The sequence below is a fragment of the Sapajus apella genome, unplaced genomic scaffold (genome assembly GCF_009761245.1).
Source record: "Sapajus apella isolate SASKATOON/1434 unplaced genomic scaffold, GSC_monkey_1.0 scaffold28, whole genome shotgun sequence".
Lineage (NCBI taxonomy): Eukaryota > Metazoa > Chordata > Mammalia > Primates > Cebidae > Sapajus > Sapajus apella.
In genome coordinates, this window is record NW_022436968.1 from 16,423,824 (window position 1) to 16,448,261 (window position 24,438).

The following is a 24,438-nucleotide window of genomic DNA, read 5'->3' on the forward strand; positions in this document are numbered from 1 at the left end:
TTTTTTTTTTTTTTTTTGAGTCGGAGTTTCGATCTTGTTACCCAGGCTGGAGTGCAATGGCGCAATCTCGGCTCACCGCAACCTCCGCCTCCTGGGTTCAGGCAATTCTCCTGCCTCAGCCTCCCGAGTAGCTGGGATTACAGGCACGCGCCACCATGCCCAGCTCATTTTTTGTATTTTTAGTAGAGACGGGGTTTCACCATTTTGACCAGGATAGTCTTGAACTCTTGACCTCGTGATCCACCCGCCTCGGCCTCCCAAAGTGCTGGGATTACAGGCTTGAGCCACCGCGCCCGGCTAAAATGACTTTTTAAAGCTAAACCTGCCCCATCATTTTTTACAACAAACTCAGAGAAGTTAAATGAGTTCTTTGTACAAGCCATGCAGCTAGTTAGGGGCTGGAGACCCATTAAAAGATTAACTGTTGAATACCAAGATTAGCTGGGCATGGTGGTGCGTGCCTGTAGTCCCAACTACTCGGGAGCCCGAGGCAGGAGAATTGCCTGAACCCGGGAGGCAGAGATTGCAGTGAGCCAAGATCACGCCACTGCACTCCAGCCTGATGACAGAGTGAGACAACATCTCAAAAAAAAAAAAAAAAAGTTAACTGTTGAATAGTTTTTCTAAAGAAAACAATTTTTAAAAATGAGATGGCTCTTAATGATTAGCTTTGGGCAAATTATACTTCAAGTTTGAGTCAAATACCCCATTAAGGGTTTTAGAAAGAGTGCTTATGTGGGAATGATGATTAGAGAGGATTTCAATTTTAAACGCCCAGCTGTATTTTCAAGTTTGATTTCTTGAAATCAGTTTACTTAAGTATTGTTTTTTATTATAGCCGGACACAAAATGAAGGCCACCCCAAATGGTTTGTTCTTGGTGTTGGGCAAGTCATAAAAGGCCTAGACATTGCTATGATGGATATGTGCCCTGGAGAAAAGCGAAAAGTAGTTATACCCCCTTCATTTGCATATGGAAAGGAAGGCTATGGTAAGATGTTTAATTTTAATTTCTTGTTGGAGTTATATTTAAAAAATAATTCATAGGTTTCTGGGTATATATGTCTGAAAGAATTGAAAGCACAGTCTCAAAGAAATACTGGTACAGCCATGCTCATAGCAGCCATGTACAATAGCCAAGAGATGGAAGCAACCCACATGTCCATAGATAGAGAAATGGATAAACAAGATGAATATATGCATATATGGAAGCCAGGCACAGTGGCTCATGCATGTAATCCCAACACTCTGAGAGGCCAAGGTGGATAGGATCACTTGAGGCCAGGACCAGGCTGAGCAACAGCAAGACCCTGCTCTACAAAAAAAGAAAAATGGAGTGGAATATTATTCAGCCTTAAAAAGGAAGAAAATTTTGAGACATGCACCAGCATGTATCAACCTTAAGGACATTATGCCAAATGAAATAAACCAGTCACAAAAAGACAAATACTGTATAATTCCACTTATGTGAGGTACCTAGAGTAGACAGATTAGTAGAGACAAAGTAGAAGGGTGATTGATAAAGGCGGAAGTGAGAGGGAAAAGGGGAAGTGTTGGCCAGTGGGTATAGAGTTTCAGTTTTGCCCAATGAAAAGAGTTCTGGAGATTGGTTGCATGGCAGTGTAAGCATACTTTACTGAACAACACACTTGAAAATCGTTGTGAAGGTAAATTTTATGTTATGTATATTTTACCACAATTAAAAACAAAAAAGTAAAATAAATAAAAATAAAAAGATGAAATAAGGAACTATAGAACCCAATGACCTTCAGCTATATCTAGTTCACTCCAGTCCCCTCTTTTTGCTTTTAAAGATAACATGACATCGTTGGAATATAGATCTTTGGCCAGAGTTCTTTCTTCTACATTGTGGCAACATTATGATGATTGTATATATTCTATAAGCTCTACCTTAGGCATTTTTATTTGTTTTCAGCATATGTTATTATTACATAAATGTTTATAACACAGACCTTAGGTAAGCAGTACCCAAGTTAAATTTGTAAAACTCAGAAACCAGAACATGTGGGTTTAGCATAAAAGGACAGCAATGGCACGTTGTAAAAGGAATATCTGAGATATAGTAATCTGCCAGTCACTATTACCCCAATACAGGACAAGCTTTCAAATGTGCAAGAAATGATCTTATTTCTTCAATATGTTGCCTATTTTTAAAAATCCTAGAGCAAAAAGATCTGAAAACCTAGATAAAGCAAATAAATGGGAAAATACTTGTAACATGTATGAAGACTTACTAACCAATAATGAAAAGGATATATCCCTAGAAATGAGCCAAATTCATAAATAAGCAGCCCACTAACAAAAAACTACAAATGGCCTTTAAGTGTATGAGAATACCTACTTTTCTTTACAATTAAAGATAAATTAAAACAAAAATGAGACACCATATTTCACTCATTAGATTCCCAAAGACAAAAACAACTTGGCGAAAGCATGGAAAAACCAGCACCATTGCTGGGAATGTAAATCATTCAAGCTCTCTAACAATTGTCATCAAAAGTGAAAATACAGGCCAGGCATGGTGGCTCACGCCTGTAATCCCAGCACTTTGGGAGGCTGAGGTAGGTGGATCACTTGAGGTTGGGAGTTCAAGAGCAGTCTGGCCAATATGGTGAAACCTTGTTTCTACTAAAAATAGAAACATTGGATGGGTGTGGTGAAGTGCACCTGTACTCCCAGCTACTCCGGAGGCTGAGGCAGGAGAATCGCTTGAACCCGGGAGGTAGAAGTTGCAGTGAGCTGAGATTGGGCCACTGCACTCCAGCCTGGGTGACAGAGCAAGACTCCATCTCAAGAGAAAAAAATGAAAATGCACATATCTTCTTATCCAGTTCCATTTCCAGAAATGTGCACAACGATATATGTAAAAGAAAATTCACTGCAGGCATTTTGGGGGGAGAAGGTAGCAAATGGCTGGAAACCACCTGCTTATCCATCAATAGGAAATTAGTTAAATAAATTATAGTATATCTATACAATGAAGTACTGTGCAACCAGTAAAAAGAATGAAGTAGAGCTACACTTATTAATATGTTAAAAATAAAGTAGAGGCCAGGCATGGTGGCTTCATGCGTATAATCCCAGCACTTTGAAAGGCTAAGGTGGGAGTATCACTTGAGCCCAGGAGTCTGAAAGCAGCCTGGGCAATGTAGGGAGACCCCATCTTTATAAAAAATTAAAAAGTTAGCCAGGAGTGGTGGTATCTGCCTGTGCTCACAGCTACTCAGGGTGCTGAGATGGGAGGATCCCTTGAGCCCAAGAGGTTGAGGCTACAGTGAGCTGTGATCTGTCTTGCCACTGCACTCCAACCTGGGCAGCAGAGCAAGACCCTGTCAAAAAAAAAAAAAAAAAAAAAGTGAACTAGACTATATTCCACTTTGGGGATATATATTGAGCATCAGTGCCAGACTTTGTTCTAGGCACTGGGCATAAAGCAGTGGCCAAAGTAGACACGACTCCCAATCCTCTATGAGCTTGTACTTCAGAGGAGGAGTTTCACATATGCATGTATCTACACAGAATACATCTGGGAGAATATGCAGTCATCTGATAACATTAAGTGTTCCTGGGAAGGAGGCCTCTGGGTCAAGGATGAGAAGATTTCTTTTCACTCTAACATTTTGTACCATTTGAAATTTTTATCGTGCATGTATTGATTTTTCCAAAATTAAATTTTTAAATTACAAAAATTAAGTGTAGCAGAATAGAGAAGAAAAATTGTAAAGCAGGCAGAGAGGATGGGCAGCCTGACAGACAGACACCTTGCATGCCTAGCTATGTCCTTGCTCCCGGTTGCTGCTTGAAGGCTATACAGAAAGAATCTCTGCCTCCTTATCCTATTTAGAGCCACTGCTAACTCCACCTATTTGAAATAGCATACAGTTAGATTTTCCAAAATGAGATATTGGCATTGCTCCCAAATATTTCATGGAAGTGGCATGCCTCGTTTGAGGCAGTTGTCTTAGTCATTAAGAGTTATTTCATTAGGAGAAATACCTAATGTAGGTGATGGGGGGATGGATGCAGCAAACCACCATGGCATGTGTATACCTATGTAACAATCATGCACGATCTGCACACTTTTAAAGACTTAAAGTATCTTTTAAAAAAAGAGTTATTTCCAGCAAAATTGGGGCATCAGTGTCACACATTGGATTGGGGGGAGGTCAGTGCTGCAAGTCAGACCCAGTCGGGCTTAAAACTCCTAAAGAGACAATTTCCAGATAACTTCGGCTTTATTTTTAATGCTTTTTGCCAATAATTTGATCCCATCAGAATAGCTCCCATGGCACCATAATTTATATATCCTGTTTTTATTTGTATAGGAACCTGGGAGAAAGAGAAAGAAAATTGAAAATAAATTAAGTTCAATGCAATAGTTGTGCTAAAAATGTTGTCAAAAGTTGAGACCACTTCTAGGCAAAGTGACGTAGGCAAAGTTTGCCTTTCAGTCTCTTCTTCATTTTCAAAGTTTTCCTTTCTGTCTTGTGTTGTGTCATCAGATGCCTCCACATTCTGCCTACCACCAGAGCACGCACTCTCCCATCTAGAGCACCCACATCTGTCATCATCAGGTGCTCATGCAGCGTCCACTACCATCAGGCAAAGGATTACTTAGCTTATCCTTTTCATAAACTAATTTATGCTTAGATATGAATGACTACCCAGGCTGCCTAAGCTCTTAATAAATCAGAAACTTGCTGCAGAGATATAGAAGTTTGACATGAAACAAGTACATATTCAATTGGAGGTATCTCTAACAAACATTAAAGTGATAAATTTAATAGTAATACCACCAGCACCCCCATTTTACAGGTAAGGAAACTGAGGCCCAAAAAGTATGGTAATTGGACCATAGTGAATACTGGCCTTGCCTGTATTACAATACCTTGGATTACATTATTTTAAAAGTTGCAGTGTAGATCTTAAGTAACTGTTAAACAGACAACTTCTTGACTAAGTAACCTTTTAAAAGTAATTTGTTATTAAGACCTAACATTAGCTATAACTTTATTTTAGGTAGTACTTGAAGAAGTCTTTCTTCGGCAATATATCCTTGTCTCATGTCACAGAGCACCCCCGCATGTCTTGAAATGCATGTGACTTTTTAGTGCTTAAATAACAATATATGTGGTATGTATATATTCTTTACCTTAACTTCTACTTCTTTGATCTGCTTCTCTAAACATAAGTAGTTCTGTAACAAATGAAAAAGAAGTAATTGGCAATATATTCTTTTTTTTTTTTTTTGAGACATAATCTCACTCTCGTCCAGGCTGGAGTGCAGTGGTGCAATCTTGGCTCACTGCAGCCTCTGCCTCCAGGGTTCAAGCAATTCTCCTGCCTCAGCCTCTGAGTAGCTGGGATGACAGGCACATGCCTCAGCTAGTTTTTGTATTTTTAGTAAATACAGGGTTTCACCATATTGGCCAGGCTGATCTTGAACTCCTGGCCTCAGGTGATTGACCCATTTCAGCCTCCCAAAGTGCTGGGATTGCAGGGGTGAACCACTGCACCTGGCCAATATTTTCTATGTTTACAGCAAAATTGTTCAGAAACTGCATATGTACCTATGATATTTTTTCTTAAGAAATTTGAATTTGTATTTTGGGCTGGGTGCAGTGGCTCACACCTGTAATCCTAGCACTTTGGGAGGCCGAGGCAGGTGGAAAACCTGATACCTACTAAAAATACAAGAAATAGCAGGATGTGGTGGTATGCACCTGTATTCCCAGCTACTCGAAAGGCTGAGACAGGAGAATCACTTGAACTCAGGAGGTGGAGGTTGCAGTGAGTCGAGATCGTGCCACTGTACTAAAGCCTGGGCAACAGAGCAGATTCTGTCTCAAAAAGTAAATAAATAAATTTGAATTTGTGTTTGGAATTTGCCTTGAACTATTGTCAGGAGTTGTTTTTCTGTCATAAGGAGATTATAACTGGGCAAAATAGGAATGGGTTTTATAAAATGATCATTGACTCAATCTCTAGCATTCTACTTTAAAGTCAGGTAATATGTGGTGCATTAGGTGAGGATTTTTACATTAGTCATATGATGCATGGGTAGATCTTTCTATGTTCTCTCTTTGAAAACTACTAATCTGCTACTCTTTTTGTCTATAACTCACAAACTCTTTCCTCTTCAGATTATATAAAGACTTCGGCAATATTGCTTCACTTTTTTATTAAAGAAATTGCTGTTTCCTTCCAAGCACAAACATTTTAAAATTAAGTGATATGGGTCATTCATTTGGCAAATATTGGACTGCCTATAACAGACCAGTCACTGTGTGGGACACTGGCAATATACTGATGACACAAGCAACCAGCTGCTCCTTAGCAAGTCATTTCTGCAGGTCATTTTTATGAAATGTTTATCTGAAGTAGCCCATAGCTTATTAAAAACCATCTGTGACATCATGGCCTGGCACGGTGGCACACGCCTATAATCCCAGCACTTTGGGAGGCTGAGCCAGTGGATCATTTGAGGTCAGGAGTTTGAGACCAGCCTGGCCAATGTGGTGAAACCCCATCCCTACTAAAACCCCGTCTCTTTTAAAAGTAAAAACCGTCCCTACTATTAGCCGGGCATGGTGGTGGGCACCTGTAATCCCAGCTACTTGGGAAGCTGGGGCAGGAGAAATGCTTGTACCCAGGAGGCAGAAGTTACATTAAGCCGAGATCACACCATTGCACTCCAGCCTGGGCAACAGAGGAAGACTAGTGTCTCAAAAAAAAAAAAAAAAAAAAATCTGTGACATCAACTAATAGGTTAACTTAATTAAAGAGAGCTATTCTGGCCAGGTGCAGTGGCTCACATCTATAATCCTACCACTTTGGGAGGCCAAGGCGGCAGATCACCTGAGGTCAGGAGTTCAAGACCAGCCTGGCCGATGTGGCAAAACCCTGTCCTTACTAGTAATACAGTGCCTGGTGTGCACCTGTAATCCTAGCTACTCAGGAGGCTGAGGCAGGAGAATGGCTTGAACCTGGGAGACGGAGGCTGCAGTGAGCAGAGAGAGCACCACTGTACTCCAGCCTAGGAGACAGAGTGAGACTATCTCAAAAATAAATAAATAAATAAATATAAATAAAAATATAAAAATAAAAATAAAGAGAGGTATTTAACTTAATGCTTAAAAGTGTGTATTGTGATTAGGAATTTCTTTGTAAAATTGTTACTGAATTTTTCTCTTATTTTTAATTCTTTTTTTTTTTTTTAATAGAGACCGGGTCTCACTGCGTTGCCCAGGTTGGTCTTGAACTCAAGTGATCCTCCTGTCTCAGTCTCCCAAAATGCTGGGATTACACACACGAGCCACCATGCCTGGCCTGTTACTGGATTTTTCTATCGTTGTACTTATTTTTTAATGTCTATAGAAAATTTGAAAGACAAATATATTGATACTTATGTTTTATTTATGCTTCCAAATAGCTAAACAAAATCATTTTCTAAAAGATTACTCATTTATGCTTTGAAACTTTCCTGCCCATGCATCTCCATAGGAGAGTACAGTTGTCCCTTAGAACCTGTTAGAGATTGGTTCCAAGACCTTCTCATGGATTCCAAAATCCACAGAAGCTCAAGCTCCTGATATAAAATGGCATCATATTTGCATTTAACCTCTGCACATCTTCCCATGTACTTTAAATTATCTCTAGGTTACTTATAATATCTAGTACAATGTAAATGTTATGTAAAATGTTATTATCTTGGTTAGGAAATAATGACAAGAAAAAAGTCTGTACAAGTTCATTACAGACACAACTCTCCTTTTTTTGTATGAATATTTTCAAGCCAAGACTGGTGAATCCACAGATGCAGAACCCACAGATGTGGAGAGTCCTATCCATGTATTAATAAAAAGTTTATGATTTGCACTTAAATAAAGCAAGAAATAGTGGTCCTATAAGTCCTTTGAATTGACTTGATTTAAAAACATATGGGAAAAAAATTCCTAAAAAAGTATTTATAAAAAAAAACAAAAAAGAAAACCATTGAAAAGGCAAAAAAAGTTATGAAAGATGAGAAAACATTAAATTTTTAAATATTCAGATAGCAATTCTTATCAACATGAAATAATATAATATGGTTATGGCAGTTTATGAATAAATATTTGAAACATATCTTAATGTAAGTTAAACTGTTAAAATTTATACCCTTAGCACAAGGCAAGATTCCTCCTGACGCTACTCTGATTTTTGAGATTGAACTTTATGCTGTGACCAAAGGACCACGGAGCATTGAGACATTTAAACAGATAGACACGGATAATGACAGACAGCTCTCTAAAGCCGAGGTAATTCAAACCAATTTCGTGTGTATAGTCTAATTTTTTTAATCACAGTTTACATACATGTGTTACAACTATTATTTTTTAGGTCTAGCTAACATGGGCTCTGATCACTGCTTTTATAGAGCTGGTCACTAAAAAAAAATATCTAAGCTCTTAGAAAAAGCTGTAAGCTCTTTCAGTATAAACCTTGTGAGTCATCCTGTTCAGTTGCCTTTCTACCTGCAAGAGAGTCATTAAAATCTTGAATTATTCATCTCTACAGTGCTCTTCCAGTTTCTAGACTACACTAGCGTATCTCTTTTTCAGGCAGCACTGTAAGAATTTGTAACAGGGCAAATAATTCACGCCTCATAGGATTATGAGGAGGACATGGGATTATGAAAAGAGCTAGCAAGGATCTGAATTGAGTGAGCTAGAAAGTTGGTAAACAGGAGCAAGGAGTTTAGCCAGCTAACTTCTGTATCTCAGTCTTGTAATAAAGATCTTGTAATAATAATGATAATTGCCCTGGGAGCGTGGCTCATGCCTATAATCTCAACACTTTGGAAGGCCAAGGTGGTAGGATTGCTTGAGCCCAAGAGTTCAAGACCAGCCGAGGCAATATAGGGAGACCCCCATCTCTATAAAAAATTTAATAAAATTAGCCAGGCATGGTGGTGCATACCTATAGTCCCAGCTACTCAGGAGGCTGAGGTAGGAAGGTCGCTTGGGCCCTACTGTACTCCAGCCTGGAAGATAGACTGAGACCTTGTCTCCAAAAAACAAAAGGTAATAGATAACTTTTATTTTGTAATTTTAGTACCAGTTACTACTTATAAGCACATAAGTATATGAACTTATCAAATCTTCATGATAGTTTATGGAATAGAGACTATTGTCATCATCTCCACTTTGTAGATGGGGAAAATGACACTCAGGTTAACTAGCCAAAAATATCATAGTAGTAAGGGGCAAAACCAGGATTATAACCTGGACAATCTGGCTTCATGACTGTTCTTACATTTTAATTTTTTAAATTTTTCTTAGAGACAGGGTCTTGCTCTGTTGCCCATGCCAGGAAGCAGTAGAGTGATCATAGCTCACTGCACCCTTGAGCCCCTGGGCACAAGTGATCACCCCAGCATGCCACCATACCCAGCTAATGTTTTTTTTTTCTTTTTTGGAGAGATGGAGTCTCACTATGTGGCCCAGGCTGGTCTCGAGCTCTTGGCCGCAAGTGATTCTCTTGCCTCAGCTTCCCAAAGTGCTGGGATTACAGATGTGAACCACCATTCCTGGCCCACTACTGTATGTTTAACTTTGGGTCCAGACTGCTTCTTTCAGAGAAAATCATGAATGTTTCAAGTCTAATACCATATATATATATGTGTGTGTGTGTGTGTTTTGTTTTGTTTTGTTTTGTTTTGTTTTGTTTTAGACGGAATCTTACACTGCTGCCCAGGCAGTAGTGCAGTGGTGCGATCTTGGCTCACTGCTATCTCCACCTCCTGGGTTTGAGCGATTCTCCTGCCTCGGGCTTTTGAGTAGCTGGAACTACAAGGCATGCACCACCATACACAGCTAATTTTTTTGTATTTTTAATAGAGATGGGGTTTCACCATGTTGGCCAGTATGGCCTCGATCTCCTGATCTCATGAACCGCCCACCTCAGCCTCCCAAAGTGCTTGGATTACAGGTGTAAGCCACTGCGCCTGACCTCAAGTCTAATACTATTTATTAAAGTCTACTGTCTTACTCAGTCCCACTGACCATACTTTTGCTTAACATGAGTAAATCAGCTATCTCCCCTCTTAGCTAATTTGGAGGCATTTCAAAATACATAACTCTACCACCTAAGTGAATAGTAAAAGATAACTGAGCTGATTTCAAGTGATGTTGAGTCTTTTTCATCTCCCTTGCCAATCCTTTCCCCACCCAGTTCAACTTCTTACACCAGGATATTAGTAATGACTTTCTCTTCAGGCAACTTGGTTGGCCAACAATGGAAGAAAGAGAAGGGAACATTTCCTGTTCTTAAGAAGAAAAGCAGTTACAAGGGTGGCATATTGTTCCCAATGTGTACTTCTCTACTGACTCCTTATCACCCTTTTTTAGAGTCAATAGCAGCTGCAGACAAATTCACATGGTACCCAAGAGCTCAGCCTGTGCACACAGACCACTTATTATCACAGGCACACCAAGAACCATGTTCTGCAGTATGAATACTTCTCAGTAAGACATTAGGGGATCTTAAGTTATTTTCTGGAAAATAAAAATAGACACAATCCAAAATAGTAATCTACTTAGCTACAATTTTTCCAGTTGTCTATGTTATATCAGCTGCTTTATTGCCAGATGGACGAGAGTGATTTTTACTCACTTGAATAACAATAGCTATTTTTTATTGATGGTCATAATCATTATTCTAGTCCTCACATCAGTCCTAAAATATAACTACTTACTTACCTCCTTTTACAGAGGACAAAACTGAGGTTCAGAGAGGTTAATTTGCACAAGAACACACAGCAAATCTAAGGCAAAGGCTGAATTTGAAACATGAACTAAAAATAAAAACAATTTTATTCATTGTCAGAAAGATTAATCTATTTCATCAGTGTGCAGGAAGGAACAGTTAAAAAAGAAAGAGGGGCTGAGCGCAGTAGCTCACGCTTGTAATCCCAGCATTTTGGGAGGCTGAGGCGGGCAGATCACCTGAAGTCAGGAGTTCGAGACCAACCTGACCAGCATGGTAAAACTCCATCTCTACTAAAAATACAAAAATTAGCTGTGCATAGTGGCGGGCGCCTGTAATCCCAGCTACTCAGGAGGCTGAGGCTGAATCACTTGAATCCGGGAGGCAAAGGTTGCAGTGAGCTGCGATTGCACCATTGCACTCCAGCCTGGGCGACAGAATAAGATTTGGTCTCAAAACAACAACAACAACAAAGAAAAAATATTTCTTTAATATTAATGAAAATGGGGGAAATACAGTATTTTATTAAATTAAAAAGTGGAAAATAGTGTGGAACCCATTACTAGCAAAATTAAGGTCATGTTCTTACCAACTGTCTTTGTATACCTCTGTTCTATAGTGTGCTGGAAAAGGAGTCGAGTGAAATGAAAAAATTAATTGACTAACTTAGAAACTGAGAAATATTTGAAGCTATTAAAAATGATTTACACCACATAGGATTGCTAAGCTCCAGCTAGAAGAAAAAAATGTGTCTCGCTCAAAAGTCCCATTTGAGAACAGTTGATATATCCTTCATTAAGGTCCACTGATTGCTCTAAAATAAAGTCTACTTGCAATGGGTTGACCCTGAGATATGTATTGCTAAAAACCTCTCAAACTCTAGCTTTCAAAAATACTCTTGCCTCTGTAATGCCAGCCTTACTGAACATTACCTCCAGATGATTGTGCGTTGCCTTCTTTAGTAATTATAAAGATTAGTGCTTTCCAATGGAAATATAATTTAGTTACACATATAACTTTAAATTTTTTATAGGCACATCTTAAAAAGTAAAAAGATATCAGTGAAATTGATTTTAATGATCTATCTTCACTCAATATATTTAATATATTGCTATTTCAATAGATCAATGTAAAAGTTTCCAATAAGATATACTTTTGAAATCTTCAAAATCTGTTACATATTTTACATTTATAGTAACATATCTCAATACGATCTAGCCATATTTCAAGTGCTTATTAGTTACATGTGGCTAATGGCTACTATATTGGGCAATACTTTTTTTTTTTCATTCTGTCACCCAGTCTGGAGTGCAGTGTTGCAATCTCAGCTCACTGCAACCTCCACCTCCCAGTTCAAGCTATTCTCCTGCCTCAGCCTCCTGAGTAGCTGGGATTCCAAGTGCCAGTCACAGTACCTGGCTAATTTTTTTTTTTTTTTTTTTTGGCTTTTTTTTTTTTTTTGAGACAAAGTTTCAGTCTTGTTGACCAGGCTGGAGTGCAATGGAGCAATCTCAGCTCACCGCAACCTCTGCCTCCCGGTTCAAGAGAATCTCCCACCTCAGCCTATCGAGCAGCTGGGATTACAAGCATGTACCACCACACCCGGGTAATTTTGTATTTTTAGTAGAGATAGGGTTTCTCCATGTTAGTCAAGCTGGTCTCAAACTCCCAACCTCAGGTGATCCGCCTGCCTCAACCTCCCAAAGTGCTGGGATTACAGGCGTGAGCAAACACGCCCGGCCAGACAATATTTTTAATGTGTGTTTGCATAGAGAAATTTTATATTACATAGAGAATTAGTGAATACTTCAGGATTTCATTCTTTATTTGACATATTAGAGAGATTATTTTAGTTATATAGATTTGGAGGAGAGCTATGGAAGCACAGAAAAACTTAAAACACTAAATTTTATTTCTAAACCCATGGTTGAGTTTTATTGATTATACAACATACTCATTAGTTTTAGAGATTATAGAAATGCCAGTTTGAGTTTCGTTCACTAATGGCAGTCATGAATGATTTTCCTTTGATAAAATAAACAGCACAGATTATTAGAAAGCATTTAATTTCAACAAAATTCATTTTAAATATCAGTCTTTGAGTATGCACCACTAACCATCTATCATCTCAGGGAAAACTAATTTGAAGACCTGTTTCTCTCCAAAACATTGCTTCAAAGAGTAAGAAAAATACAACCTCAAATAGCTTTTCAAAATGTTGCATCATTTACTATAAGTCATCTTGGATATGAGTGTCATTATTATAAACATTTCTCAAAGCTACTGGAAATTTACTGTGATACTGTTTAATTAAAGGAATGTTATTTTGGCCTTCCAGATAAATCTCTACTTGCAAAGGGATTTTGAAAAAGATAAGAAGCCACGTGACAAGTCATATCAGGATGCAGTTTTAGAAGATATTTTTAAGAAGAATGACCATGATGGCGATGGCTTCATTTCGCCCAAGGAATACAATGTGTACCAACACGATGAACTATAGCATATTTGTATTTCTAGATTTTTCAGCTATTTACTGTACTTTATGTATGAAACAAAGTCACTTTTCTCCAAGTTGTATTTTCTATTTTTCCCCTATGAGAAAATATTTTGATACCCCAATACATATATGATTTTGGTATAATAAATATGAAGCTGTTTTGCAAACTTGCAGGAATGGTATGATTGTGTTTCCTATTGCTTTATTCTGTAAACAAGAATTGTAGCAACATGAAACAGACTCCTATGTCCCAGTGGGCATTTCTTTCCCTTCAGGATGTAGGAGGACATGTATAATATGTCAGAAACTGCAAGCTCTTCCCAACTTTAACCTTGCCAGCATGTGTAAACATGTTATATCCAATTGTTTTACACATTTTAAAAGTTAAAGTGCCTCATATTTTAAAAATATTCATTAAGTACCCAGGAAGTAGCATTTCACTTGTTTATACATTTCATTTATTTATTTATTTATTCATTTTGAGGTGGGGTTTCACTCTTGTTGCCCGGGTTGGAGTGCAATGGCGCAATCTTGGCTCACCACAACCTCTGCCTCCCAGGTTCAAGCAATTCTTCTGCCTCAGCCTCCCAAGTAGCTGGGATTACAGGCATGCACCACCATGCCTGACTAATGTTATATTTTTAGTAGAGACGGGGTTTCTCCATGTTGGTCAGGCTGGTCTCAAAACACCTGACTTCAGGTGATCTGCCCGCCTCAGCCAAAGTGCTGGGATTGCAGGCCTGAGCCACCATGCCTGGCCTATTTATACATTTTATAACAGTATGAAGAGGTTATAAAAATCCTAGAACTAAAGAGTCTTCGTTCGGTATATGTGGAGGAAGAAAGTTGTATATCTCTGTTCCAAAAAGAACCTCAACACAGTCTCTGTACTTTTTGTAAGCTTCCAGCCTTGGGTATTTTCCAATGGAGAATGTTTAAAGATATTTGACCAAACCAAAGACATTTTGCCTCTTATAGCAAGCATAAAGTATCTACTGCCTGGATCTTGTATTCCTTCAGACGTTATTATAAATTTGCAACTCCCCTTCCCTCTTATAAACGTTTATAAGATATCTGCCACCCCAAGCTTTTGTCTTGATAGTTTTAAATTGATGCCATGGAATTTCTTAGTTTCCATTCCCTTTCTCTAGGTATCTCTTCCCTTATGTCACCTCATTTCCCATCATTCTTCTCATTAATGAGGAATGATCGTTACAAATTGGTATGCTCTCAAATGTTTATAAATGTGCCAAACAAATGAGGATATACAATGCCTTAGCATTTCTGTGTCATGTCCAAGTTATGATGTCGTATGACTTGAGAATAGCATGTAAGAGATGCTGTAGAAGATCACGTTGGTACCAAAGAAGGGGCACATGTCTATTGGAACATAGAAGATTTTGCATACTGCATGATATGGTTGGGCTTTGTGTTCCACCCAAATCTCATTTTGTGTAATCCCCATAATTTCCATAATCCCCACGTCAATGGAGAGACCAGGTGGAGGTAATTGAATCATGGGGGCGGTTTCCCCCGTGCTGTTCTCATGATAGTGAGTTCTCATGATATCTGTTTGTTTTATAAGTGTTTGATAGTTCCTCCTGCGTTCATTCTCCCTCCTGCCACCTTGTGAAGAAGGTGCTTTGCTTTCCCGCCTTCCACCATGATTGTAAATCTCCTGAGGCCTCCCCAGCCATGGGAAACTGAGTCAATTTAACTTCTTTCCTTTACAAATTACCAAGTCTTAGCAGGCCAGGCGTGGTGGTTCATGCCTGTAATCCCTCACTTCACTTTGAGAGGCTGAGGCGAGTGGATCACCCGAGGTCAGGAGTTCCAGACCAGCCTGACCAACATGGAGCAATTCTGTCTCTACTAAAAATACAAAATTAGCCGGGCATAGTCTGTAATCCCAGCTACTCCAGAGGCTGAGGAAGGAGAATGCTTGAACCCAGGAAGCAGAGGTTGCGGTGAGCCAAGATCGAACCATTGCACTCCAGCCTGGGCAATAAGAGCAAAACTCCATCTCAAAAACAAAAACAAACAACAACAACAACAAAACCCACAAATTACCAAGTCTTGGGCAGTTCTTTATAGCTGTGTGAAGATGGACTAATGCACTGCATATATAGGAAAGTATGGTCAGACGGTAAATAGCTCTGTTCAAAATAATTGAGTTCCAAAGAAGTAAAGTTTTTTCTACCTTCTGAAACTTGCTCTTTCCAAACCATTATTCATCCTTTAACTCCTTTACACTGTCAAAAATTCCATTTAAAAATAGTGGGCTTTCAGATGAGTAGGTACAAAAAAAAAAGTATATATAGGTGTAAAACCATGATGAGATTAGTAAATAACACATATGGCTAGCACATAATTTGACACCTCATAAAACAAAAATCTGTACTATCTTTTTCTTCCTCCCAATATTCCTTCATTTCTATGCTCAATTTTCTAACACTTTATCATGTGTTTAATCATTTATTCTTTGATTGCCTTCCCTCAGGAAAACCTGCTTTGTTGAAGTAAACTAAGTAACTCAATGTTCTTTATTTTAGTTTGGAACCTGTCTCCATTCTCTGTATCCATATTAATAAGTCACTCTATAATCTAAACTTTGTAATTCTAATCTTTTTGTCCCATTATTTTTCATACAAAGTGCTTTTAAACTTGTTTTTTAAAAATGACAGATAATGCCACATGAACAGGGAGATGATTCATTCTAAAACTTGTGTTTACATAATTAAAAATAAATTTCTAATCATTCTACATACAGTACAGTGTAAAGTATTTCATATCTCCATGATTGCTTTGTCTCAATATGCATATATATGGCATTGAGTGCTATGACTACATTTTGAGTTCTAGACTTTTAACATTCATTTTACAATTATTTTAATAAAGGTAAGTAAATAAATTGTAAGTAATTTAGGTTGTATATGAAAAATTCATTTTTCTTAACAGCGTAGATTAAAAAGATCTTTCAGAACTGAATACGTTAAATGTTTTAAACATTTTCAAAGAAACAGACATGTCTTACCTGCCTTAACTTTACAATGACAGTAGTGAGTTTTATGAAGACAAAACTCGTGAGCACACACATATCATAGAATAGCAGCCCATTACGACTATCAGTCACCTTGTTAACTGTGTATACAAAATCCCATGTTGAGTTGAGTGTGCTTTCAATTTGATACTGCAATTAAACATTTAGGATTACTTTAAATTATTAACACATTTTTCTCATTTTACCATACCAAAGGCAATAGTTGAAGCACCATAAAGTTGCTACTTATGCACTCTTGTCATCAGATGTTGCATTGAAAGTTGATTGAAAATAAAATTGATATTTAGAAAAATCTCTTAATTATATAAAAAGTTATCTAAAATGATAGACTACATCCCAAAAATGATTAAGTGACTGGCAAGTTTATAAAAGAACATCTCTATTCTGAATTTTATATGTAAATCTTTTTTGATATAAACAATGTTATTAATTTTCATGACAACCTAAGAAATAGACACTATTGTCATCATCTCTACTTTATAGATGGGGAATATTGTTGGGAAACACTGCAAAGGAGAAAGGATTTAGAGAGTGCTTACATAAATTGGTTATAAGTAACAGATAAACAAGGAAAAACAAACTGCAGAAGGCCACAGGAGGCCTCTGAGGAGGAAGGCCTCTCCATGCCTCATGTTCTGGTGCAGGGTGACCTCGGCTCTGCTACCATAAACTTTGTGCTCAAGGATGTAAAACTCCTTCATAGCACTGTGACATAGCCAGACTTGTAGGCTCTTTGTAAGGCCCACATTCCACCAGCTGCACATAAATAATAAGTTAAAGATAACCACATGTTCTCTGTTGCGAAACTCCCAAACTGCCACTGTCATCAATCCTTAGGATGATACACCAGTTCCAGCTCACGGATTCACTTCAGGCTCACTGATTCATCCCACCATCATTCCACCCCTACCCTATAGATCAAAGTGATTGTAATCATTAAATAGTGTGGATGAGCAGAGCTTGGGGCCTTCACTGTCATCTCCAGAGTAATAAAGTGATGGTCCCCTGGTCCCACTTTTTCTCTTTATCTGTCTTTCTCATTCCTTTGTTGCCACTGGACTTGGGTTACCCACGGGTGATGTAGGGCTGGCTCCCTACATTCTGGTGCCCAATGTGGGGCTCGTGGATCCCTACATTCTGGTGCACCAACGTGACAGGCTCATGGATTCCCTACAGAATATGATACCCAGACAGGTTAATTTCTTTTTTCTTTTCTTGTTTTAATTTAACTCATCCAAGCAAACCTAGATAATTTAGGGAAGGTTTGTGGCACAACTGCATCTAAAACACCAAGATGGTATATTCACTTTTCATTTTATTTCATCCTCTTGTGCCAAATATCAAAACAAGGAACTGCATGAAGTCTCACATACTTCTGACCATCCACAGAACACTGGAAGCACCCATAAACTGTCTCCCTTTTGAAGTTCCCCATTCCACAGAGTATGCAAGGCCCTTTGGGAATGTTGTGATTAAGTAAGTTAACTCGGATATGGGTCCCTTCTTTGAGTGAAATATCAGTCATGCTGAGAGGTTTATCATAGTAGTCAGAAAAAAGATCATCCAAGTAAAGCTGTGAACGAGAAATGACATCCATCACTCTTCTATCTAAAAGGACAAAAGCAGAACAGAAATGTGTTAGAAGTCAAAATGAAAAATACATAACGCAAATAGCATTAATAAATATGTGAATCCATTAGTCATGAAATAATTTGGCTGGTTTTTTTTTTTCTTTTTTGAGACAGGGTCTGGCTCTGTCACCCAAGCTGGAGTGCGGTGGCTCAAACTCCACTTACTACAACCTCTACCTCTGAAGCTCAAGTGATCCTCCCACCTCAGCCTCCCAAGTAGCTGGGACTACAGGTGCACATCACCACAATCAATTTTTTTTTTTTTTAATGATTTGTACAGATGTGGTTTTGCCACATTGCCCAGGCTGGTTTCAAACTTCTGAGCCCTAGCAATCTGCCTGCCTTGGCCTCCCAAAGTGCTGGGATTATAGGCATGAGCCACCATACCAGCCAGACTTTTAAATTTAAAATTTTCCTTAACAGATGGGATTACTGAATGGATAACATCACGTGTTAGGCCAGGAAACAAACAAAAAAAAGACATAGTACTCCTCAATGGACATACTTCTTTCAAACAGTATATTTCTCAATCTGTAGAGCAGTGCAAATGTTGCTGTTTCTTCCTTTTCAAATCCTCCTTTTGACACTGAAGTGACACAAAGGTCTACAAAAAAAATTTTAGAAGATGTTATAACTTGAACAATTCATATTTTATTGTTTGATGGGGTGATGAATTCTGGTGCTAATCATTCATTGTGTTTTAAGTTCACTTTTACATACTTTTGGAAACGGTAACATTCACGCAGTACACAATTCATACCAAAAGGAGATACAGCAACAAATAAGTCTCTAGCCCACCCTGAATCCTGCCACACACAGTCTTCTACCTCACGGGCTCAGGGGCACCCATTGTTTAAGTTTCTTGTGTATGCTTCCAGAAATACTCCATATATTTTACAAGCATAAAGGAAGATGTAAGTATACATGTAGGTATATAAAATTATTTATACCCAAATAGTTACATATGATACTCAGCTCTTTAAAAATCTCTCTTAAAAGTATTATATACTCTAATTGCTTCATAGTATTCTGTTGTAAGGATGCATCATTATTTAGTCTCCTTATAATTGCTTCCAATCTCTTGTTATTGAGTACTGAATATACTGGTACTCATATAATTTCATATATGTGTAAATATATCTGTAGGATAAATTCCTAGAAGTGGAAGTCCAAATTATACATATATTTTAAATTCTTTCAGATGTATCAGTCCATTTACATTCTTCCCAACCATCAATAAAACTGTAAAAACCTAAAGTTATCCAATTATAATTTACTTAATAAGACCTAGTATTTGAAAGCATAACAGGGTGACTACAGTCAAAATAATATAATTGTACGGTTTTTTCTCCATCTTAGAATTTGTACATTTTAAAATAACTAAAAGAGTATAATTGGATTGTTTGTAACACAAAGGATAAATGCTTGAGGGAACAGATAACCCATTTTCCATGATGTGATTATTATGCACTGTATGCCTGTATCAAAATATCTCATGTACCCCATAAATATATATATATTATATAGCCACAAAAATTAAAAATATTTCTTTTAAAAAACAATTTACTTGCCGGGGCATGGTGGCTCATGCCTATAATCCCAGCACTTTGGGAGACCGAAGCAGGCAGATCACCTGAGGTCGAGAGTTCAAGACCCACCTACCCAACATGGCAAAACCCTATCTCTACTAAAAATACAAAATTAGCTGGGCATACAGGGTACATGCCTGTAATCTCAGCTACTTGGGAGGCTGAGGCAGGAGAATCACTTGAACCCAGGAGGCAGAGGTTGCGGTGAGCCCAGATCACACACCATTGCACTCCAGCCTGGGCAACAGGAGTAAAACCCCATCTCAAAAAAAAGAAAAAAAAATTTACTTAACATGAAGTTTTGTTTTTTTTCTGAACTTCCTATTCCCTCCTTCTATAAAATTGCAGGAATGAACAAAAACAGTTCTAAAAACATTTGTCAATTACCATGGCTAGGGGCTCCCTTTCCTGATCCTTTGGGCTACACCTGGACTTGTTCCAGCTGGCCAACAAACCTTAAAGATCTGTGAAATGTAGAGACCTAAAATGAGCTGCACCTAGATATTATACAAGGTAACAATTTTATAGGAAGTAATTTTACTTTTAAAGTTCTTTTTTAGGAAGAGTACAAGGGGAAGCTGGGTTTATGATAAGTAAAACTGATGTAAGAAAAGCTGTCTTTAGATGCCCTGGTTTGAGCATCCTAACACTTCAGGCATCCTACTATCTACCTATTCCTCTGTTTACCACCATCAAAAACTACCTATGAGAAGGTCATTTATTATCTCCCCATGTAAGCTAAGGAATGCTTTGTCAGTAGATGGTATTTTAGCTTTTATAATTTTAAATGGAGTAGTGGAGAGTTTACAACCTTCACCAAGAAGTAGAAAAGAGGAATGGGGAAGCAGGGAAGGGAGGGCCTTTCCCAGCTATTTCACCCAAGCATAAGATTGACAGTGCTGAAAGCATCTTCTATAATTGGTGAGAGAGAGAGAGAGAGAGAGAGAGAGAGAGAGACCCTATTAAATGCACCTTAAAAATATAATCATTTGTATTTCATGCAGACCCTTAACTCACCAAAGGCACCATCCAGGTATATGAAGAGTTCAAAAACACTGAAAGCTATGGTTGTATGTGCTGGGAAAACAATAGCTTTGTCCCTTCCCTTGGGATTCTGTTCATCCATAAAGTGAAACTATATTGAATAAATGAAAAACATTATTAAGGATTATATCATGTAAGAATAGCTTTTTGGAGAAACAAACATGTCCTATAATTCAAAAACAAAGCAAGAAATTCCCTAATAAAGAATTATTCTTCTTGAATTAAACCATTTTTTATAGCAGAGATCCAATAGGTCCAACAGAAACTCCTAGTCTATCTTAGAAAACACCTCTGCACTTTTTCACTTACTTTAGTATTCCAGCCCATGATTAGTGCTACCACAACCATAATGCTCTGGAGTAGAAGCTTTTTTTTGATAGCAAATCTTAGAAAGCAGTGCTGGAGTTAAAGTTTTTAGCCTAGTCTGTCTACCATTCCAAAGCCTCCCCAGAGCTTTTAGTTGCTTTCCAAAGCAATCGCCAACAATCAAGTAAATGTTTCAGTTTCTGCCTCAAAAATGATCCAATGTTAATCAGAATTTGACAGGTAGCTGAATATAGGTACTGAACATAACTTTTATTTGCAAAGACTTGAAAAGATTATCCTTGAATCCTTTTTTTTTTTTTTTTGAGACGGAGTTTCGCTCTTGTTACCCAGGCTGGAGTGCAATGGCGCGATCTCGGCTCACCGCAACCTCCGCCTCCTGGGTGCAGGTAATTCTCCTGCCTCAGCCTCCTGAGTAGCTGGGATTACAGGCACGCGCCACCATGCCCAGCTAATTTTTTGTATTTTCAGTAGAGACGGGGTTTCACCATGTTGACCAGGATGGTCTCGATCTCTTGACCTCGTGATCCACCCACCTGGCAACAATTATTTTAATCCAATCAGGTCATTATTAGGTGTCACTGAATGACAAAGATAAACACTATCATAATTTAGCTGAAAATTAAAAAAATTTCTTTTTTCAGAGACAGGGTCTCTCTCTGTTACCCAAGCTGGAGTGCAGTGGTACAATCATAGCTCACCATAACCTTGACCTACTGGCCACCCCTGCATCCTAAGGTGTCCTCTCTAAGTCCCGAGCTCAAACCTGCAAACTGCTGGTTGGACATCGAGCCCATGGTCATCAGCTCAGCCCGTGGCTCCAGGCCCCTGGTCAGGCAGCTGCTGGCCGCCGAGAAGTCCGAAGGCAAAAGGGTGGTTCAGAGAAGTGGCTGCCACATCTTCCCTGACACAATAGCAGTGGGAAGGCCCATGGCTTTTCAAAGGCTCCCAAATTCAAAAAGACAAGGACCCAACACCCTGCAGGCAGCCCCCTGCCTCAGCCTCCCAAGTAGCTGGGACTAAAGGCACATGTCACCATACCCTGCTAATTTTTTTTTAAATTTTTTTGTAGAGACAGGGTCTCTATTTTGCTCAGGTTGGTCTTGAACTCCCGGCCTCAGGTCACCTTCCTATCTCAGTCTTCCTAAGCACTGGGATTACAGACATGATCCACCTATAATCTGTCACCCAGGCTGGAGTGCAGTGGCATGATCATAGCCTCTAATATTTTGTAAAGGATTTAACTAATCTTGAATAAAGCATGTTTGGCCATTGATAGTATTAACTTTAAAAAACTATTTGAATATAAAAATAGAAATTCGGCTTTTAAAAATTCAAAGTGTAAAAACTCTATCACTGAAAAATAAAATCAATTCAACTTAAGCACTCAATTTTTATTCTTAAAACAGCACCTAAATAGTAATATGAGGGACTCCAATATGCACATAATTTCACAAGGATTACTGTTTTTGCATTATGTTACTTTTTTTTTGTGAGACAGAGTCTTGCTCTGTCACCCAGGTTGGAGTGCAGTGGCACAATCTTGGCTCTCTGCAACCTCTACCTCCCAAGTTTAAGCGATTCTTGTGCCTCAGCTTCTTGAGTGGCTGGGATTACAGGGGTGCACCACCACACCTGGCTAATTTTTGTATTTTTAGTAAAGACAGGGTTTCACTATGTTGCCCAAGTTGGGCTAGAACTCCTGATTGCAAGTGATCTGCCCGCCTCAGCAACCCAAAATGCTAGGTTTACAGGCGTGAGCCACTGTGCCCGGCCAAAAACTATATAACTTAAAAATAAACTCAAACACTCAATTTTTTTATTCTTAAAATAACACTTAAATAGTAATTTGACGGACTCCAGTATGCACATAATTTCACAAGCTTTAGTGTTTTTGCATTATATTACACACATTTAGAATCCAAGTTTTTTTTTTCCATATTCTAGAACAGACATTACTGTGCAAAATCCTATGCAACTACAGCTCTTTCATCAAAACATTTGACAAAATACACAAATCTGACTAGGAATTCCATACTTGTAAAAAATTCCCATGGCAACATTTTACTTAGTAAGAGAAGACCAATGAGTGTGGTTTACCCGCATTGCTTCTCCTCGAATTCCAGCATGCACAGACAGCGAGCACTGTCGTGTGGTTCGGATGCTCTCCATGACCACACACAATACTGCCTTTCTGCTGCTCCTTGACTGACGTATCAAGCTGTGATCAAAGTTAATTTTTCTAAAATAAAGAAGATACATTCACAAGACTCTATAACATCTAATTACATATAATCAAGGACATTTTTTGCTATCACGTGTTGTTCATTCATAGTTCAACTAATAGTAAATCAAGGCAAGCCTAATAGTCAGAAAATACATCCAAAAGATATGTCATAATTTGTTTCTGCTTTCTATTTTCTTAAAACATGCTTATATAGAATATAAGACTTTCAACTGTCTGTTGAAAGTCTGTTGAAGGGGACTCCATATTTGTTGCAGACAGACTCCTGTATTACTTCAGTCTAATAATTTAGCAAATGTGTGCAGAGCCAAAGTAATTTTGTGGAACAATTAAAAATTTTGTTTAAGCCAAATGATTTTTGATATTTATCCTTATTCAAAGTTTGAATATAGTATTAATGTATTTCAAACATATCTAGCAAATTACAATAGTAAAATACAACCTCAATGTTTTAAACATTCTTTGAAATGAAGTTTATATGGCTAAAGTATTTAATGAAAACACTGAAATGTATTAGGATTATTATACTGACCGTGTAGTAATTTCTTTGAGTAATGTTGATACTTCCACTTCATGTTTGGTTACTATACCAAATGAAGCTTTCACTGCAATGGAATCTGATCCAGTAACATTAATCCCAACGTCATTTACAATATGGTTTCCTCGCCTTCCATAGAGTGAAACATCCGATTCATCTTCATAATTCAGTAATTGATAAGATGAAATACCTTTACAAGAAGAAACTTAGTATTTTCAAAATGTCTTTAATTTATCTTATGTAGATTATATATAGTAACATGTTAATTCACAATTGAAGACTCAATTACACAAATGTTAGAGAAAGGCAACATGACTCACCAAGATTTAAAATAGTAATTCAATTAATCTTACAACAAAAAGAAACATAGCCAGAAATCTTAAAAGGAACTCAAATTTTCTGTTCAGCCAACAGAACTTATTAAGCATCAAGATCCACTGGGTGATTAAAAGAAAAAATAAGTGTTTATAAGCAGTAACTCATTAAAATATCAATTTATTATATAACCTACCCTTCAAATACATTTCAGTTTACCAATAATAACAATTGAATTGTAAAAAATCAATACAAATTACTTTCATCTCATTTGACCATATAAGATAGGTAAGCCCAATAATACCCCATTTTATAGATGAATATGCCATATTCTACATTGACTTGGTTAAAACAATTTATAAAATAATTGATAGATTTGAAAATTATTTGACCAATAAGAGATTTGATATTATATAAGCTTTTGGCAT

The 24,438-nt window shown here is 37.9% G+C and overlaps 2 protein-coding genes across 8 annotated transcripts in view; one reads left to right on the plus strand and one right to left on the minus strand.

Moving 5' to 3' along the window:
* Positions 1 to 13,436, plus strand: part of FKBP7 (FKBP prolyl isomerase 7) — a 14,889-nt gene extending 1,453 nt beyond the window's left edge. Inside the window, exons 2-4 of one of the 2 annotated variants that reach the window (XM_032293075.1) lie at positions 839 to 990; positions 8,184 to 8,317; positions 13,105 to 13,436. In XM_032293075.1, the coding sequence (XP_032148966.1) occupies positions 839 to 990; positions 8,184 to 8,317; positions 13,105 to 13,266 (448 nt within the window). In that variant the 3' untranslated portion in view covers positions 13,267 to 13,436. The remainder of the gene's footprint in view (positions 1 to 838; positions 991 to 8,183; positions 8,318 to 13,104) is intronic. The other variant, XM_032293076.1, reaches the window with a different exon arrangement.
* A 4,097-nt stretch (positions 13,437 to 17,533) lies between these two features.
* PJVK (pejvakin) overlaps positions 17,534 to 24,438 on the minus strand; it is a 37,496-nt gene continuing 30,591 nt past the window's right edge. For 4 of the 6 annotated variants that reach the window (XM_032293081.1, XM_032293082.1, XM_032293080.1 and 1 more), the window contains exons 2-6: positions 23,690 to 23,885; positions 23,013 to 23,154; positions 20,562 to 20,679; positions 18,461 to 18,559; positions 17,534 to 17,932 (exon numbers count right to left, since the gene is read on the minus strand). In XM_032293081.1, coding sequence (XP_032148972.1) covers positions 17,640 to 17,932; positions 18,461 to 18,559; positions 20,562 to 20,679; positions 23,013 to 23,154; positions 23,690 to 23,885 — 848 coding nt within the window. In that variant the 3' untranslated portion in view covers positions 17,534 to 17,639. The remainder of the gene's footprint in view (positions 17,933 to 18,460; positions 18,560 to 20,561; positions 20,680 to 23,012; positions 23,155 to 23,689; positions 23,886 to 24,438) is intronic. The other 2 variants (XM_032293078.1, XM_032293079.1) reach the window with 2 other exon arrangements.